The 18926-nt window shown below is 31.1% G+C and overlaps 3 protein-coding genes across 3 annotated transcripts in view; 2 read left to right on the top strand and 1 right to left on the bottom strand.

Moving 5' to 3' along the window:
• Positions 1-3270: 3270 nt before the first annotated feature.
• On the top strand, positions 3271-5204 carry LOTGIDRAFT_105832 (hypothetical protein; the record flags this gene model as incomplete). The annotated part of the gene is made up of 2 exons (XM_009059881.1): positions 3271-3333; positions 4017-5204. Coding segments are annotated over 2 exons (1251 nt in total), but the record flags the coding sequence as incomplete, so codon positions are not given.
• A 778-nt stretch (positions 5205-5982) lies between these two features.
• On the top strand, positions 5983-8324 carry LOTGIDRAFT_182734 (hypothetical protein). Its single transcript, XM_009059880.1, has 2 exons — positions 5983-6157; positions 7138-8324. The coding sequence occupies exons 1-2, from the start codon at positions 6033-6035 to the stop codon at positions 7646-7648; spliced, it is 636 nt and encodes a 211-aa protein (XP_009058128.1). The 5' UTR covers positions 5983-6032; the 3' UTR covers positions 7649-8324.
• Positions 8325-10542: 2218 nt separating this feature from the next.
• The window catches only part of LOTGIDRAFT_153880 (hypothetical protein), a gene marked incomplete at both ends in the record, with an annotated part of 35912 nt that continues 27528 nt past the window's right edge, over positions 10543-18926 (bottom strand). The window contains 18 exons of the mRNA XM_009059879.1: positions 10543-10871; positions 11192-11347; positions 11840-11944; positions 12216-12387; positions 12548-12611; positions 12793-12999; positions 13679-13836; positions 14496-14632; positions 14885-14966; positions 15152-15382; positions 15646-15771; positions 15982-16155; positions 16288-16468; positions 16680-16858; positions 17307-17583; positions 17770-17849; positions 18053-18248; positions 18481-18694. Coding sequence (XP_009058127.1) covers positions 10543-10871; positions 11192-11347; positions 11840-11944; positions 12216-12387; positions 12548-12611; positions 12793-12999; positions 13679-13836; positions 14496-14632; positions 14885-14966; positions 15152-15382; positions 15646-15771; positions 15982-16155; positions 16288-16468; positions 16680-16858; positions 17307-17583; positions 17770-17849; positions 18053-18248; positions 18481-18694 — 3068 coding nt within the window. The remainder of the gene's footprint in view (positions 10872-11191; positions 11348-11839; positions 11945-12215; positions 12388-12547; positions 12612-12792; positions 13000-13678; positions 13837-14495; positions 14633-14884; positions 14967-15151; positions 15383-15645; positions 15772-15981; positions 16156-16287; positions 16469-16679; positions 16859-17306; positions 17584-17769; positions 17850-18052; positions 18249-18480; positions 18695-18926) is intronic.

Below are 18926 nucleotides of genomic sequence, written 5' to 3'. Positions count from 1 at the left end.
AACACCTCAACCAGCCGAAAATTGGCTCATGTAACCTATAGCTGTAAATAATCCTGGAGACCGCCTGTGAATTTAAGTAAAAACTTGTTAGAAGGAAATTATTGTTGTCTGGTTTCAAAGGGTTATCAATCTTTTGTATTCTTTTATACAAAGAGGCAGATTCTGTCGTCCGTAGAAATCTATTTCTTGTGGCTTTAATAGTTTGCTTATTTCTTCAGATGAACCATTAGTTATGAATATGTGACATAATTTAAAAATGATAAATTGTTCACCTCTGACTCAAAATAATTGACATGTCATATAGAACCACTTGACCACTTGAAAACACCATGTCTTTGTCTTTAGTTTTTCGTGATTATTCAACCAGTCTTACATGATAGTAAATATCTTAAAATTAAATGAATTTGTGTTGAAATGTCATGGGATCCATAGAAATGAAAGGTTTGATAATTGATACCTTGAAATGAAAACACTTCCCTCCAAACCCTCCCCTCCAAACCCTCCCCTCCAAACCCTCCCAACTGTCCCAGGAATTGCACACAGAAGTAGTAACAGTGGGATTCAGTGAGATTCTTTTCATCTAGTATAGGCCCAGTCTGTGTATTTTGGCAAAATGCAACTGTCAGCATTGTGGTCAAACAGACACTTGCACTCTAACTGAGGGTCCTATGCCACGAGATCTAGAAAAAAAGTTCAAGATTTAGTTACTCCTTTAAACTTTAAGGGACAGACTTGCCATTTTTGGAGGTTGGACTTGGGTCTTCAAAAGTACTGGATATGTACAAACATTGCATAATTCCTTCAAAAATACCACAAACTATTTCTATTTATGTTTTTTGTATATATGACAATCTTCATTGTAAAAAATGATAATTCTCAACAAACATGGACTTGAAGGCTCAAATTTTGATGGTGAGCTGTGAACACTATTACTGATTAACTTAGCCAAAAATTCTAGTCTCTGAGACTAAGGTATGACTGGTCAAACAGATGGTGAATTTGTCCCTTTAAGTCTTAAGATTTGTCTCTGCTAAGACATGAATTTAAGACTGATCATGAAATGACTTAGCCAACTATGAAATTTTGTGTTCATAATGTATGCATGAGTAATGACATGGCATACACAATTATGTCAGCCTTGTCATTACACCGCAAAAAATGACTGGAACATTGTCTTGAAATACAGCATTGTTACATGTATGTCAATTAACAATATAGCCTTCGGATCAAATCTCACCGAAAATGAAAAATGCACTACAAATCTCATAAAATTTTCTTTGCTCATTCAGACTAAACCTTGCTTTCACACCTAAGCAGAAATGAGGGAATAGGTTTATTTTTAAAGGAAATTGATTATGATTAAATATCTTTCTAAAAACTGTTATGAAAGTAGCCCCATGGATTTAATCTGTCATCCATTTGTAACAGTAAATTCTCTTTTGCAATACTTTAGTAAGGCACATTCACCATCAGCGTTGAACAAGACAGACCCACTTTTTATCAAACAATTTTTTTTTCGCATAGAAGTAGGCTTTATATTCATTGATATGAAAGTTATTTAAAACTTTTGAAACTTTTGAAAGCATTTAACCAAATCTTATAAAATGGACTCTTGTTCATACTTCGCAATAAGGTATATATCTGCACCTATGTTATATGATATGAATGTAATATTCATGATAATTATTAAAATACCATTCTAAATAAAAGTTCACATGAAGCATTGCCCTTGAAAATAATGTACATTTCATTGTATTTCCTCAGTCACTCTTCAGTGATTATATTTATAAGTAATCTAGTAGTATCCTGTAAAATTTTGGTAAAATATTGGACTGACTGTGTATATATTCCCTTCATCAATACAAAATATGGAAACAATATATATATATATGATAATAAAGATTATAGATAGATATCCTGAAACTGTATACAAAATGTTTTTGAATAACTTAATTTTAAGTGTAGGCTATGATTAATTTACTAAATTAAGTAGATAGAATTAATAGAATATATATATATGGTTTATAAGACATATAGAAATAGGCATAGATAAAGAAGCACAAGATTTATCATTTTTCTATTTTTAACTTTTAACATGCTCATACAGACTTTTCTCTTGACAGTGTGCCTATATGAGTATGCAAAATGTTAATAAATGTTACAATTAGTATATCCATGTAATATATATATTATATATAATATATTATCTTGTGCTTTAAAACAGATTTGTAATGAAATACATTAGATATTTTAAACCACAATGAAATATTGTGCTTGACAATAATATATTCATACTACTCTGTTCTACTTCATTAATTCAATTACCAGTATATCAGTTTTCATATCTATAGGAGCATTAATTCTTTAGGTTACAGCTGTAGTATAAGGCTGACTGTTGAACTTTACAGGTTACAATAAGTAGTGGGAATGTGACATATATATATATAACAAATAACTGTGCACTGTTTGGAGATATGATTCTACGTTGTAAAAGGATGTGGTACTATTACTATAGACAGTCTTCATTTGTACTGTGCCTTAGTTTCTTAACACTATGTCTTATATTACTATGTAAGTTAGTGCAACTTTAAAGTATGATTTTTATAATAGAAAACCATTATGAGCTACTGTATTTTAAAACATGGTGATCTGGTAAGCTAGGCATGACATGACCTGTTTGAGTTGTCTGACAGAATTTAAAGTGATTGTGCAGGCATAGAACTGTATTACAATTCTATGGTGCAGATTGATATACATAGAATAGTTTAAGCTTACAGGCTTTGTTTTGAAAATACTTATAATGATTTATAGTTTTCATAAAAAATTAAAAAAAGGGTTGCCTTTGGTGAAAAATTTGACAGTACAACTGTTTTTGACAAAATTATCAGCATACATATGTTATATTATACATGTATAAGCTTAAACTAGTACTATTCTATTGACAATATATACAGTATTATCAAAAACTGGTAATTTGTGTTCAATGGGAGAAAAGGAAAGATCTAGCACAACCATTTTAAATATAGTAAACTAACTAGTATCATTCTGGAGATAAATATATTTTTAAAATGAACTTAATACAGAGTTTCTTCTATTTCAGATTTATTTTTACTTGAAGACACTAAAAAGCCAGAAAAGCATTATGTGTTTCAAAAAGAAGTGTTCAATGAAAATAAGAAAGATCTTCAAGCAGCACCCCCTGTTCCACAAGAAATTGATAGAAACAATGAAAACAGCGATGGAGGTGTATTGAAATCTAACACTGAAGAATATTGTAATATTCCGAGCTTTTCAGAATCTGGATATGAAGGTGAAAATTTATTAACATTTCAAGTTTTGTTCAGAAATATCTCAGACAAAATATTGTACCCCTTCAAAGCTTAAAAGTGTCTGTCATTAATTGTTGAGATAAGAATGTTTTTGTAATTTGTTGTTTTTTAATGATAATATTAGACAGCATGGAATGGCAGTGAATCATGTCAACAGTGGTCAAAATTTACTATAGAAACATTGCTAACTGCCTTCTACTTTATATGCTGTGGAGATCAAAATAAATTATGTACATAGTTTGAAGATTACAACTAAATTTACTTTGTGGAAAATTCAAGAGGCGTGACTAATTTTTTGACCGATCGTACCTTAGTCACAGAAATTTGAATTTTTTTTTATCTAAGCTAATCAGTAATAGTGTTCACAGCTCACTGTTGAAATTTCAGCCTTCAAATCCGTGTGTGTCCAGAATTATCCACACGACAACTCATATATTTTAAGATACTCTGTGATATAGAGAAAAGACATATAGAAATAAAGGGTAGCATTACTAGTTTGAAGTATTTTTAAAGGAATTATGCAATTTTTGTACATTCTATTACTTTTGAAGACATATATTCAAGACCCAATCAACCCCAAAAAATGGCGAACTTGAACTTGTCCCTTTAAGGAAAATGTTGTTTAAACACCTAATGCTTTTATTGTGGATGGTTCTCTTTTCAGGTGAAGGTGCTGAAGGATATGAGTTAAAAGCAGTTTACACTGTAATACGTCATGGTGATCGTACTACATTATATTCATTCCCTAAAACTTCCAATCCATCTATTAGTTGTCATATTGATCAATCTCTTCATCCTAGATTGACAGACTTCATAGACACCATGCAGATTAATACTGGTAAACAGAATATAGGAAGTCAGTTTGAAAGCTGGGCATTGTATCCCAATCGTCAAATCTGTGACAATTCATTCTTAACACCTTCAGGCTCCTTACAGCATATATTAAATGGGGTACACTTAAATGAGAAATATGTGAAAAAGTTAAACTTGTTTAATGGTGAATTTACCCCAGATAAAGTTAAAATCAAAGTCACTGAATATTCACGAACTTATCAAAGTGCTGTAGCGTTATTATATGGATTCTTACCACATTTTAATTTAACTCAGCTCGATATACAACTGTCAAGGGGTGTATTATTTTGTTCTACTAAAACTGTTGGATCTGTGTGTTCATGTCCAGCAATACAATATTACAAAGGACGTGGTGTCCAAGAAGTTGCTCAACAAATACGATGGAAAAAGGGTAAATTAAGAAATGTCTTAAAAACAATTGCCAATGTTTTGAACATAGAAACAAGTCAACTACCATTTAATTTTGCTGTTTTTGATATACTATCTTCATTTGTTTGTCATAATATACCACTGCCTTGTAATGAAGACAATCAGTGTATAACAAAAGAACATATAGTGGACTTGATGGATTATCTGAATGAACATGCTAGAGTGTTACATAACTCAGCCAGTTTTAGAAAACATAACAGTTTATCAAGCTATGCTATATTAATGGACATAGCTCATCATATGATAGATGTGGCTCAAGAAAGAACTAATCAAGTGTTTTCTCTGTATTCTGGACATGATAAAACTGTGGCACCCATTCTATCTGTGTTTGGTTTAAACATTGGTAATAGTGTGAAATATGGAGCCAGAATAGTTTTTGAACTATACAAACATCATCATGATAAAGATCATTATTTTATAAAGATTTTACATCATGGCAAGGATGTTACTGCTCAAGTGAATTTCTGTAAAGGAAGAACAAGAAATGGTGTATGCAAAATCAAATACTTTCTTGACTTCTTAAAAGTTGACCTTTTACAGGAAACTGGACAAAAAACATTTGCAGATGCCTGTAAAATTGTCAGAAAAAAATGAACAGATTTTTTCTAAATTGTTTAGTTTTTATTGTGAAAATGATATTATTTATTTAAGTTTCTTTAATTCCCAACCTTATAGCCTTTCCAAGCCCAAGCAAAAAAAAAGAACAAAAATTTGTACATCTGTACCAGAAACATTAAAGTCTACAGAGATATTGGAATCATTCCTAGATCATTACATACATGTACATACATACCTTGCTATTACCCTGTGTATACATTTGAGGATGGAGATCATACTAGGTTACACCATGAAGAATGATTTTAGAAGAATTTATACACAATTTCTGAACTGGGCCTACAACCCTTGTAAAGCACCTTAACTTCTTGTAAAAAAATATTTGTAGAGGAAAGCCAAATCTATAAACAGGTTGAAATCTACAGATGTATGCTTTAAAGAATTCCTTATCCTTGGTATAAAAATAAGATTTAATTAAATATGAGATACATATTTAATCACACTTTATTCTGAGATATCACTGAAATATTTTATGTGGTCATATTTCATATTAAATATTGTCATTGTTTGATACAATGAAGTTATTAAAGTATCTCGTCCAAATCTGTAAATTGATAGTTGGGAGATTACAATTAGATTAAGCTCAATCAAATTATGGTTTTAATCACTTCAATTCATGACAGTTGACAACGCACGCGTTTAAGCTGACTGATTAGTTACAAAAGAAAAGAAATATTGTTTTATTTTTGTTGCTATGTCGATATATCACGTTATATATTGATTGTAATCTAAGGTAAGAACATTTCGGATTATATGCTGGTTTTAGTGTCTGGATGTTCGTGAGTTATTGATGTGTCAACAAGAAAGATGGCAGCCAACAACAAAACCGATTTCAACTTGGAGACACTTTTAACTGTATTCAAAAATTGCAGAGGAGAAGACAACAGTCTCAATATTGATAGATATAATGATGCTTATGAAGAACTATGCAAGTATGTGTATTGTTTGTTTTTTTTATTAGAATGGTAAGTTATTACAGTTCTACACAGGTGTACGATTCGTTTTCATGACAATCTCTCAATGCAATCACTATCGTGGCGATACCAAGGCTTGATCAATAAATTCCACGTTAATACTTAACGCAGAAACTTTTAGTCCGAATCATCCACCTCTATTCCAGCCTCTGGTTGATATTTGACAGTTGTCGGTTGGAATAGGGGCAGAAAAAATAGGCCCGGGTAAATGGGTATTTTCCGCACCTTCGAGGATAAGGTTTTTCTAACATAATATTAAATTGCCTTTACGATGACTTAATATTAAATTACCTTTATGATGACTGTAAATTTGTGTTGGGCATCACCATGACTTTCGTTTTGTTAGTATAATGTGACTCTGTGCACCAAACTTTGAACTTTTATAAACTGAGGCCCCGTGTGCTACAGGCTGTGCACGTTAAAGATCCCTTGACAGTTGGAAATCAAAAAAGAGCTGGCTAATGCCGCTGTCCTTGCAAAATTTCCCTCACTGTACCCTGCATGGCGTTGCCCACATGGTGCAGAAAAGTAGAATGTAAAAAATTCATTTCATTTCATAGGGTTAAAACCTTAGCTGCAGAAGGTCCCCTTCTAACAAGGCCTATTTTTTCTGCTTCTGCACCAGCTGTCCAAACAGCTATCAGATGCTGGAAGAAAGACATATGTTTCGGTCTGTAACGGATTGAACTGCATGTGTGAGATCAGTAGATTTTTTGTAAATAATTAGGCCTTCAGAAATAGTACCTGTGCTCTGTCTGGAAGGAATTACAATGCTTACCTTGCCCGACAATTTCATATTTGTTTGACTGTTTTAGAAGATTATCATATAATAAATCATCAAATTTTATTGTACAAGAGAATGATATCAATGTAGTCTGTACTTGTGTAAATCCATTAAATATCTTAGTGTGCTTCAGATGTTACTTTTTATGTTGTAGATTGTTTTATTTGTTGGGAAAAGTTTTCTCCTTTGTCGCATCTGATGTTGAAGAAAAGATTGGTATTTTACGAGAGTACAGAAAAAATGATGAATCAAATCATTATAGGACTATAGACAGTATGATTCAATATGAAGTTGATAACAAAATTACTAATAACAAGAAAAAAGCGTCTGGTTGTCGAACATTATTACGACTTCATCGCGCGTTAGAATTTACTTATGAGTTTATGATTGAAATTAACAAAGCTGATATAAAGGATAAAATGTCCACTGCTGCCTCAGAATCATATGGTAGATCATTAGCCAAATTTCATCCATTTTTAATACGTCAGGCAGTTTATTTAGCAGTTCATACTTTACCCAGGAAAGAACTACTGATGAAAAACATGAATATTACAGATGAAGAGAGTGGAAAAATAACCTTGGAGCAAACTATTCAAGAAATGAAAAAAGTTTATGATATTACCCAAGATATTTATACTAAAAATAAATTATTAGACTTACCTTAATGTGCAATAAACTTTCATTATTTTTTATTTTCATTTGTGTTTACATCCATCTGCTGTTTTGTCATAATGCACTGTTTATGTTAGAAAAGGATTGAATACAAATAAAGGGGAAGTTTTTAGTAGAAATGTATATTATCTCAGGTTATAATGAAGCATAATAACAAACCATTCCAGTATGTATGCTTAGAGAAAATAATATTTATTGAATTTTAAGATTTTTGTGAAGAATGTTTTCATTTTAAGGAATTAATAAATTTTTTTAATGTTTAAAGATTTGAAATTATCATGTAGAAATATTATTTATTATTAACTGTCTTACTCAAGTTGCACAAACTGAAATAATATTCATTTTAAATTCTTTTATTTGTAATTTGTTACCTTTCCACCACCTTAACCTGTATATTTTTTATATTGATTCCTATGTTAGAGCCATCAAGTCTAATTAAATTTGTAGGGTATTGTTCAATATTGATTTTGAATAAGTTAAGGATTGTAAATGTATTAATTTCTTACCACATATGTTAAATTTTTCAATTAGTGAATAGATTATATGTTGAACATGGAGAAAATAATGTATTGCATACTATTTAGCTTGTTCAAGACAAGTGCCGTTATATATCTTGAAATGTATATTGAAATATTTTTGTCTGTGATAAAATAATAAAATACTTGACATAATGATATTTAATGATAGCAGAAATTCTGCTTTACACATCTTTAAAGAGAATCTGAAAAGTTGGGTTAATCAGGTTAAGAGAAAGTGGTGTACAATAAAACTCAGGAATAGTATACCATACAATTGCGTTTGTTATTTAATGTGATGTCTACCTCTTAATCCTAGCGGTGGCTTTTACTGGCCATGTAATTACACAATATCATAGGCCTACCTGAGCAACCGGTAAAACACTTTAAATTATATTACTTATTGTTAGCCATCACAGGGCAATCTTTCAGACAAACTCCATGTGAGAATAAGAGGACAACCTTGAGAAAATGGTCCGAGAGTGTTAATCCTTGAAACAAATAGGAACTGATGTAGGGGAACTGATGTAGGGGAACTGGTGTATTGTTAAAATGTGTAAGTTTAATTGGAATTACTGATGCATTGTGTGATCCTTTAAATGGAAATGGTAGTACAATAACTGTTTCCACAAGTTCAGATTCAGTGGAAATGTAGTGGTGTATGATTCTGAGATACAAATATACAGCTTATAGAAGAAGACTATGATTTTATTCTAAGTGTACATAGTAAAATAGAGATAAAAGTAATAAAGGATTGAAAAGTTTAACAATATATTTACTAAAACTATCAAGTGACTAAATAATATTAAAAAAGGTTTGAGTAAAATAAAATATTTCTTGAAAAACTTATATATAAAAAAACACATGGCCATAAGGTATCAATTTGTTAAAGTTGGAGATATTCACCAAATTATATATTCATCATTAAAATAGACACAATATCACAGAAGTCAACATATCACAGACAAACATAAAAACATAGAAGTGTCGAAAATATAGATTTGTATATAAGATTAGTTACTATCTGTATATCCACATATAAAAATATTGTTATATTTATTTCTGGTAAATTTAGTGTAATAGCTCTAAATGTAGAAATGGGAGTATCAAGCCTTTAAAATTTATTGAGAAACTAATTCTATTTCTGAACTAGAGGAATTCTATCATTCAACTTAAAACAAAACAGTATGCAACTAGAGGTCACAAGAAATGTAGAGGTCAGATCTTGGTTAGAATCTCAATAGAAATAAGAATATTTTAAAGAATAAAAAGTTTGATATACATTGTAAAATAACAGATATAAAAATTAAACACGTGACATGGTGATTGTTAACAAAAGATCTATATAGTAATACTACACCACATCAATTTTATATTCAGTTTATTTAACACAATAATGAGGTTGATGAAATTGCATAATCTTGCTCTAAATTTCCCAAGCCAAATATGTTAACAGTAGTGGTAAAATCAAAAGTTTCGTAAAAAGTCATATGCCATCAAAAATATGAAACAAAGGATTACCTTAAACATGTAATTTCACAAAGTGCAAGATAATTTTTTGTACATTAACAGCAGTGGACCAATCATAACCTTATTTAGCACTTATTCTGTATGATGTTATATATGTATTTTACTCTACATAATGTTGGAAAATATATGAAGAGCAAAGAGAACATTGTGTGGCCATCATATAAATAACTATCATCTAAAGTAATAATCATACATAAATACTTAAATATAAATAAAATAAATTAATATAAAAATTAAAGCATAGGTCGTGCATTTCAAGCTTCCAGTAAGGCATTGAAACATTGGCAACATTTGATAAAGTTCATTATAGAACATGCAGTTACATCAATATAATTCTAAATGAGTACATTGACCTCTACAAATAATACTTTGGTAAATTAAATTAAAAGTGAAAACTATATATAACTATACATATAAAGCTAAAACCATATTTACAATCACATTGATAAAGTGAGTAATTTGGAAGAAAAGTGATTTGTAAATGAGCACAAATACATGTTATTTGATTCCATATTCCCTCTACTTCTAAGTTTGATTAGCTCACAATTCCAAATATAATTTTACTTCATTGCCTACTTTACCAGGTAGACTTCTATTATAAATAAACTCCTTAACATCTTGTATATCATATCAAATATAATCTTCTTATATCATATCAATTTTATCCATGTTTACATAGAAATAAAGAATAAAGAAATTAAATCTAAAAATGTGTATTGAATCTTTGAAATAAGATAAGTTGTGAAAGTATTGTTGACAAATTTGTTTCAAAAATGATATTCTAACAAATGTGTACATATATATCTAATATTTAAATTTGACAATTTTCAAACCAATATGAATCAATAATTAGACTTTCTGGCACTAGAAGGTCTGGCGCTAAATCGTGACTGTTTAGGTGAAGATCCAGTAACATGAGCTAAATATGGACTACGGTGATATTGGACTGGTAATGAACTTGCTGAGATAGGTCGTTGATCCACTGATATTCTTGAGTTACTTTTCTTATAAGCTGGTTTATGTCTGATAAATATTCTATCTGAACCACTACTAGTATCATCTCTAGTAGGAGACATGTTCCTTCCACCATGTATTGATAATAATGCTGAGTCATCAAATGCTATTCTCACATTTTTAGCTGTGGAATTTTTTGGTTCATGAGCTAGGAATCCTGCAAAAATAGATTTTGGAATGATAATATTATCATGGTGTATATACTTTAAAAATATAATCTGTTATTATAAATTATAAACAATAGCATGGATATTCATAGTTTATATCCCATATTTTTGCAACACCATAGCCATACTTGATTGTTTGTAAGGGCAAGTAATATATCAGTGGGCCAATAGGGTTGGTTTTAGTTGCAGTGATGATATCAGTAAGCGGTGAGAATTTGTTGTTTTTCTATCAGGGACCAGCTACCATCCATCCAGTACCATTTCAGCAATTACTAACATAAAATGAGGAGATATTTCAAATCATTATTACCTAGCGCCTCTTCATCAATAGACATATTGTTATTACAACAATCACAATTAGATACAGGACAGGGTTGATGTATTACTTCATTCAGGGTATGTTTCATAAAACCATTAAATGATGTATAGTCGTATGCACAGTAACGTCCATGCCAAGCCATGTACCCTGAAAAATAACAGGAAATGTTTATTATGCTCTGTTGACTAAGCCAAATGGGTCATCAAAGAGAACCCTTTTGAAGAAAAAGATGAAATGAAGAAGACTGACGAGGGAGCTGCAGAGAGTCCCAGAAAAATTCTTCCAGGAGTACTTGCAAGAGTGGCAGAGAAGAGTGGGAAAGTACGACTCCATGGAGATTTCTTTCTAGATGGAAACTCAGATTTTGAAGTTTGGATAAGTTGTGATCACTGTAGTACAATAAAATGAGATATGTTGTGATCACTGTAGTACAATAAAATGAGATATGTTGTCATCACTGTAGTACAATAAAATGAGATATGTTGTCATCACTGTAGTACAATAAAATGAGATATGTTGTCATCACTGTAGTACAATAAATGAGATGTTGTCATCAATGTTAAGAGAGATATGTTTGTTGAAACTATAAGTGAATTATCTTGACAGCAGTGTCACTATATAATAAATTAATACACTAACCTTGTGGATGTATAATAAACATAGTAGGTACACCAACAACTCCTAATAATTCTGTTAAATCCATTTGTTTGTCTCTTTCTTCCTCATTGATATCTATATCTCTTCCTACAAAAGTTAATTCATGACTGATTAAACAAAATGTTATTACAGGTCTTAAGATAATAACATCGTTTTAGAGGGGGTAAATTAGGTTTTCAGGATAAATCATTAAATTTTAACATGTCAACAAAATTAAACCGAAAACCTGAATGTTATCAGGCAAAAATATATTAAAAAGCCTTCAAGAGTAATTTTCGAAAAAGTTTGTTGTTTACAATCAGTTTTAAAATCTTCCATCTAAGTATTAAATGCTTCAGAAAACAAATAGTGGACTTACCTGAAGAGTTATAAATGATATCATTTCTAGTTCTACTAGAAGAACATTCACTGGTGACATGCCACACACAATTATCATCTCTCCATCCTTTAGCTGTTAATAGATCAGCTAGGTACTTTCTATTGGTAGCTTGTATACCAGATATACCACATGTTACACCAATAAAACTGGCCTGTAATATATTCATTCTTTATAGTTCAGTCAGTAAAGCCAAGACCACTCAGCAAGGTCGTCCAGGGTCCAGGTTTCAGACGTTGAAAATTTTTCAACCCAGTGTCTTTTAAAAATAGTTTAGTTATCAATCTTTTGATATCATGAAAGCCCTTTCTTACCTCACTGTTTGAAGATTTGGCAAATCTGATAAAATGATCAAATATTTTCTTGGAAGCTTCACACCTGAAATAAAAAGAAAACTAAAACATTCCTTTCTGAAACTGCATGGTTCAATCAAGAAATCTGGGCTGCATAAAAATAATCAAAGTTATACATACATTTATAAAATCTCATGCTCAAGAAACAATATTTGCTGTCAACTCTTGAAAATTAATGATTTTTGCTTTGTGTTATAATTACTTACCAAGGTGTCCAGAACAAGACTACTGTAGGGAACTGTGGTTTATGAGTTGACATGAATGGTTTAAAATCTCCATCAAATATATCTAATATGTTACATACAGGGGGTGGTACATGTTTCTGTAATAAACCCTGATTGGCTAATTTCTTGGCTACCTGTCGTTCATAGGAAGTAGAATCTTCAAATTTACAGCAACCAGGATTGGGCCATCTGAAATATTAAAAAAACAGAATTAAAACTCCTAAATAATGCTATTTTTTCTGCTGCTTCTGTAGATTTTCATCAACAAGGTAGAAAGTAAAGAATTAACAAATTTAAAGTTACAAGGAAGTGCATACATGTACATGAACGTCACATAATGAGAGAGTATTACATTGATGCAACCTATTTTGGGATTATAAGGAAATTTGGCCGATAAAAAATGGTGACGTTTGGTAATAACTGAAATCCGCCATTTTGTATTTGTCAAAGTATACATTAATACATTTTACCTTGCTTGAAACTACTGGATTCATTCTACTAGCTGACATTGTACAGAAAACCAATGTTTATCAAAACTAGCAAATGCAGAGGTCAAGCGAGGTCGCACATGTAAATTATCAATCCTTTCAGGAAATGCACGAAAAATAGGTCAGCACGAAATTAGGTTACTTGACTGTATGATAGGGGTCGAAAACGGACTGGACAGACTCTTAAAAACACTTGTTGTGGCATCCGAATTTTTCATACCTTGAGGGAGATTCAAACCACAGCACCTTGCAGACAACAATCCAACTTACTACTGTGTTCCATCCCAACCTAAGAGGAGAAGTACTTACACAGTTCATAAGTTGTTAAAATCAGTGTAAACTATGGTAACTGTGGTAACCACAAAATGTTTCATACTCACTTGGCTGTTTTGTTATGAATACCATGGTAACAATAGAATGAGAATGGTTTAAATGGTGAGGTGAGTAGTTCTACCATGTTAGATTCATCACTACAACCTTGTGGTTTGTCTGTCATAGCTACCATGGTCAACTTATAACTGGGTTCACTAAGATCCAACTACAATACACAATAGACTTCTCTTGAAATAAGTTAAAAACTGAGAATAAGCGGCAAAACCATTTTTCTTCATAACATCCCAACTTTAATGAGATACAAGATCTTGTCAAAGGCTAGCTGATGTATACAATCAATGAAATTACATTTGTTCCCACAAAAAGAAATGTGGACTTTGAAAAAAGGGTTAATATTTGCTTTTTTTCAACTTACAAAAGAATTTTGGCAATTAAAATATGGTCAATTTCTTTTCCAATTTCAGATGACCTAAATTATTAGTTCAACAAGCAATGTTGTGCAAAGTTAGATATAGAATTTTATTATCGACTAATTCAAACTTTTCACTCAGATATTCTACAACATTGAAGATATGTGCATTACTAAAGTATTAATTTTGGTATGAACAGCACTCCAATAGCATAAAGCAGTTAGCCTTAGCAAGCCTGTATCAATTTTATCTTATGATGCCAGTAATACCTGTATTAACACAGACACACCTGTAAAATGTTAAACCTAAATCTGTATGATCAAAAATATCATTTCTAAATCACAAGCCATGCTAATGGCTTTAAAGGATCAATAGTGAAAAAATCTTAAATTACCAACAAATTTCTGCCAACTAATTAAAAGTCTAGACATGCCAGAAAAGAACTTCCATTTACCTTAACTTTAACTGTTTTAACACCAGCATGTAAGGCGTTTCCATATTGTTTACCATCAATTAGCACTTTATAACCACTAACACACATATCAGGATTAGATTGAGGACATTGCCATGATACATAGGCTATTAACTGTCCTAGAATAATGAATTATTGATAAGAGTAAGTCATACATATATTAAAATTTATGTTGTTAAAACTTTTTTTCAGGACTTTGCAAATAATTTACCAAAACATTAACTGAAACTTTATCTGAAGAACACATGCCTTCATTTCTTGTCAAAACGTAAGACTGCTGACGTAAGATGACAAAGATGATCATATGTTGACTAGCTCTATTAAAATAAAAAGTATGCACTCAAATTTATATAATTAAAAAGAAATAGTACCTATATATTGTTCCAGACCAAGGAAACATTCCTCTAATAATTCTTCTACTCTAGTCAGAGTATGAGCACCGATAATTATATCCTACAAAATATTAAAATTGACTACAATAAGGAAAATTTGATTCCTGTAACTCTACTTAGCTTGTAATCATTAAGATTTGAATATCTGCAGCTGAATAATATATCACATGTACAATAATTGTGTATATCGTAGTAGATCTATTAGCATTTCAAAAGATTCTTAAAAAAAACTTTAATTTGACTAACCTCATCTTTTTCAGCTTTAACAGGATGAGATAAAGCTCCTATACGTTTTAATTTATGTCCTACAGCACGAATTAGTCTATCTCGTTTATTGACTAAATCACAAGTTAATTTTTCTAACTGGCGCCGTTCTTCAAGTCCTACCATAGTTACTGCTATCTGTGGTGCATCAGGAGATAGAGACGGTTGCATTCTAATAGTATCTGATCTTACTACATCACCAGTACCATATAACTATTACAGAAAGACAAGAATAGATAAAAACTATTATAGTCAGGTACATGTGCTCATAAACACAATATAAATCTGACTTGTATAGTTCAATTTTTCTCAGAACAAAAGAATGTAACAAGATATTGGAGCAGATATATGACTTTCAAGTATACATTACAACTGAAAACATAAATACCATCGTAGAGAGAACTTTAAATTGAGGTAGCTTAAGTGGTAATAAACACAACATCACATTTTAAACATTTAACAATAAAAATAATTACATGAGTCTCTAAATAAACTGAATAGCTGCCTTTCTTTAGATGATTAAATTCTGCTTCTCGTGTTTTAGGATGTATTGGACCAACAGATTGGACTAACTTCTCTGTATCCTCTTCTATACAACATAGCTATCAAATATATTCAATAATAAAATATAAGATAAGATAATGTAGTAATAAATTGGTAATTACTATATGGTTCATACTAAAATAGAAGTTCATTATACATAAATTGGCTTTAAATAACCGGTCCAATTCCTTTATTTCTTATTACATTAATCTTTAACCCTTTGAGCATCACTTATAATTTTTTCTGCATGTCAATAAAGGTAAACTTACTTTGAAATGTTTGACTTTAATTCCATCAGTAAGATGAGGATCTTCCCAACCGACACGTAATGTAGAACTACTAACTGATGGAATACGATGGATAGCTGGTGATTTAGCTCCAGGCCAAGTTACTATTAGTTGATCTGACACTCTACTGTTCATTTTCTCATCTGATGTCATAGCCTGTAATATCAGCTCAAGTCAGTTATATTTCTTCCATGACAGTAAAATCTAATTCTTTGAACTATGTTATTTCAATAGGTCCAATACAATCAGTGATTATTTTGATTAAAGTAGTCAATGAGTCAACTGTACCTGAACTTGAAATGAGTACTCATGACACCATCTACCATTAGTAAAAGTATAACTCAGTTGGTCTGCAGCTAAATGTGCTTCAACAATTCCATTAACAAATACTTTATATCCTGCTATTATAGCATCACCATATTCACTAGGTTTCTCCCATTGTATAGCTAAATACCGGAAATTACTTGCTCTGTTAACAACAAAAAAAATATACATAATGGCAAATTTGATAATGATTAGGGAAGAGCATAGGGTGTTTTTTTTTTAAATATGAAAATAAGAAAAACTGTTTTGTTATTTAAGGCATCCATTACCACAATTTGATAATAATGATTTAGTTGGTGGCAACTTTTACAATATCTTTTTGTATCTTTATAGTATCTGATGAAGAATAGAAATACCTGATAGATAATATTGGAGCATCAGGTGGTGCAGACGTCTGAATTGTCATTTGTCTGGATTTCTCCCATATCTGTCCGCCTGAGTCAAAAGCAACGAGTCGTACAAAATGGTTAGTTCCTGGTAAACATTTATTTATTACACAGTTTGTATCTTTTGCAGACAATTGAACTTCTCTTTGCTGTAAATTAATAATGTTAAGGTGTAAGATTTAAAATCAGAAGACAACACAATCAATCAACTACCTCCACTAATAAAAATAATGTGGTACATGTATTACAGGGTATGCCTGCAATTATGATATCACTCTGGGTTTGTCAGGGTTATAGTAACAATACTTTATGGTTGTAGCAAGAATCAACATGCTCTTGGAGAAGCCAGTATTGCTATATTGAACTCAATTTTATAGACAACAAATGAAACAGAACGGAGTTCTACATTTCTTCACCTTATGAAGCACAGTAACGTGGCAAATATTCGCTATGTAACATGGAAATTTACAAGTATTTTAAATCATGAACAGATAATTTGAATTTCCATCATAACATTAACAGTCTGCCTGGAAGCCTGAGAATTACAGCTATTCTCAAGTCTGACTATTAATTTTTAACAAACATAAAGAACCTTACCGTAGGTTGAGCAACAGAGCTCCACTGAACTTTATAATAAGCCACCTCCTCTGAAGGATAATAGGTACTCCAATCTAGATGTATACCAGTATCTAATACCTTAGTAATTTTCACTGGTATATCACTGTCGTCGGTAGTAGAAGCCCAGTCATCAATAGTAACTACATCACCAGTCTGATGTTGATTAGTAGAAGTATTAATTAGTAAGGTATTTGATTTAAGAGAATCACTGTATTGAGAATTAGCACTGAGAGCCACCAAGTTTATTCTGTAGATCCTGTTGAACAAAAAATAATATCATTACTGTTGCATCTGGTTAACAGTATATGTTAATGCTAAAAACATCTCAGAATGCAAAAGACAGTTAAGTACTTCTAACTGTAGTTAAAAGCTTATTCCTTTAATGGAAAGACAAACTTTACAACTTTTTGTGCATTATAGTTTACAAAAATTAACTACTTACCTATTGGGTCGACATGGGATAACAGCTTTTCTATGAGAATTACTGAGTTCTGCACCAACTTTCTTATCGTTCATATACACCTAAAATAAAGTTGGAAAAAGATATATATTGCTATTATGTTTCTATAATAAATCAGATCCATATACAGACATGAAACAAAAGTGACAATCTGCAAAAGATCAAAATATAAACTTAGCTTAACTCAGATTGTGAAACACAACCTATCAGTCATTGCAGTTTCTTGAGCTCTTTAATGCTTGTAAATAAAAAAAAAAAAAAATACCTGATAGCCTTTGACTTTAACACCACCAAAAACTCTAGGTTCACCCCATTCAATGATAAATTCTTCAGTATCTACAGAGCGGAGATAGATATCAGGTGCATCAGGTGGTCCAGGTATCATGATCTGTACATCTTGTATTGTCTGTGATATTACATCAGTATAATATGTTGGTTCTACAGTAAAGTTGTATAAAGTCCTGAAATCATAAAATGGAATAGTAAATACAGTTATATCATGTCTTGAAATCTTAAAATAATACGATGCATGAAAATAATTTTTCAAAAATTAGAGCTTATATATATATAGTAAGAACTATAAACAAACAATCTGACCAACAGATACCTTAACATTGTGTGGACTTATAAATATACATGAGATATCATAGATAAGTTACAGGATATCTTCAAAATTTTGACATAATTCCTTACTTGATCTTGGTGACAGGAATACTACAGTCATGTCTGTCAGATGTGATATATTTAGTCTGTATAATTCTATCTTCTACACAATACCATATAACACGGAACTGTTTTATTAGGTTGGTACGTCCTTGAATCTTCCATTTTAAATGTGCTACGCCTACACCATCACTTTCTTCACTACCTTTATTTTTATATACAGCTTGAAGAGATGATAAGAATCCTGAAATAACAAATACAGAAAGTGATATTGATTTGTCCACATGGCTATCAATTTCTAGTACTCAAGCAGCATTAGCCACTGTTTGAAGAGATGCAGTTAATACATGTGAGGCAAATCATAATTAAACTTGATAACTTACACTTTGTCCTTACCAACTTGTGAAGAAAGAAAATGTCGAAGAACTGAATTAAAACCTATGTAATCTATTTCAATTTATCCCAAGGGGAATTTG

This window comes from Lottia gigantea (genome assembly GCF_000327385.1).
Source record: "Lottia gigantea unplaced genomic scaffold LOTGIsca_4, whole genome shotgun sequence".
NCBI classification, from domain to species: domain Eukaryota; kingdom Metazoa; phylum Mollusca; class Gastropoda; family Lottiidae; genus Lottia; species Lottia gigantea.
Note: the sequence above shows the minus strand (reverse complement) of the source record. Positions and strands in the feature narration are given on the sequence as shown.

Bases quoted from the DNA above. Each gene is read 5' to 3' on its own strand.
- LOTGIDRAFT_182734 (XM_009059880.1), top strand. From the start codon at position 6,033: ATGGCAGCCAACAACAAAACCGATTTCAACTTGGAGACACTTTTAACT. The intron at 6,158-7,137 runs GTATGTGTATTG...TTTATGTTGTAG, and splicing joins GCTTATGAAGAACTATGCAA to ATTGTTTTATTTGTTGGGAA.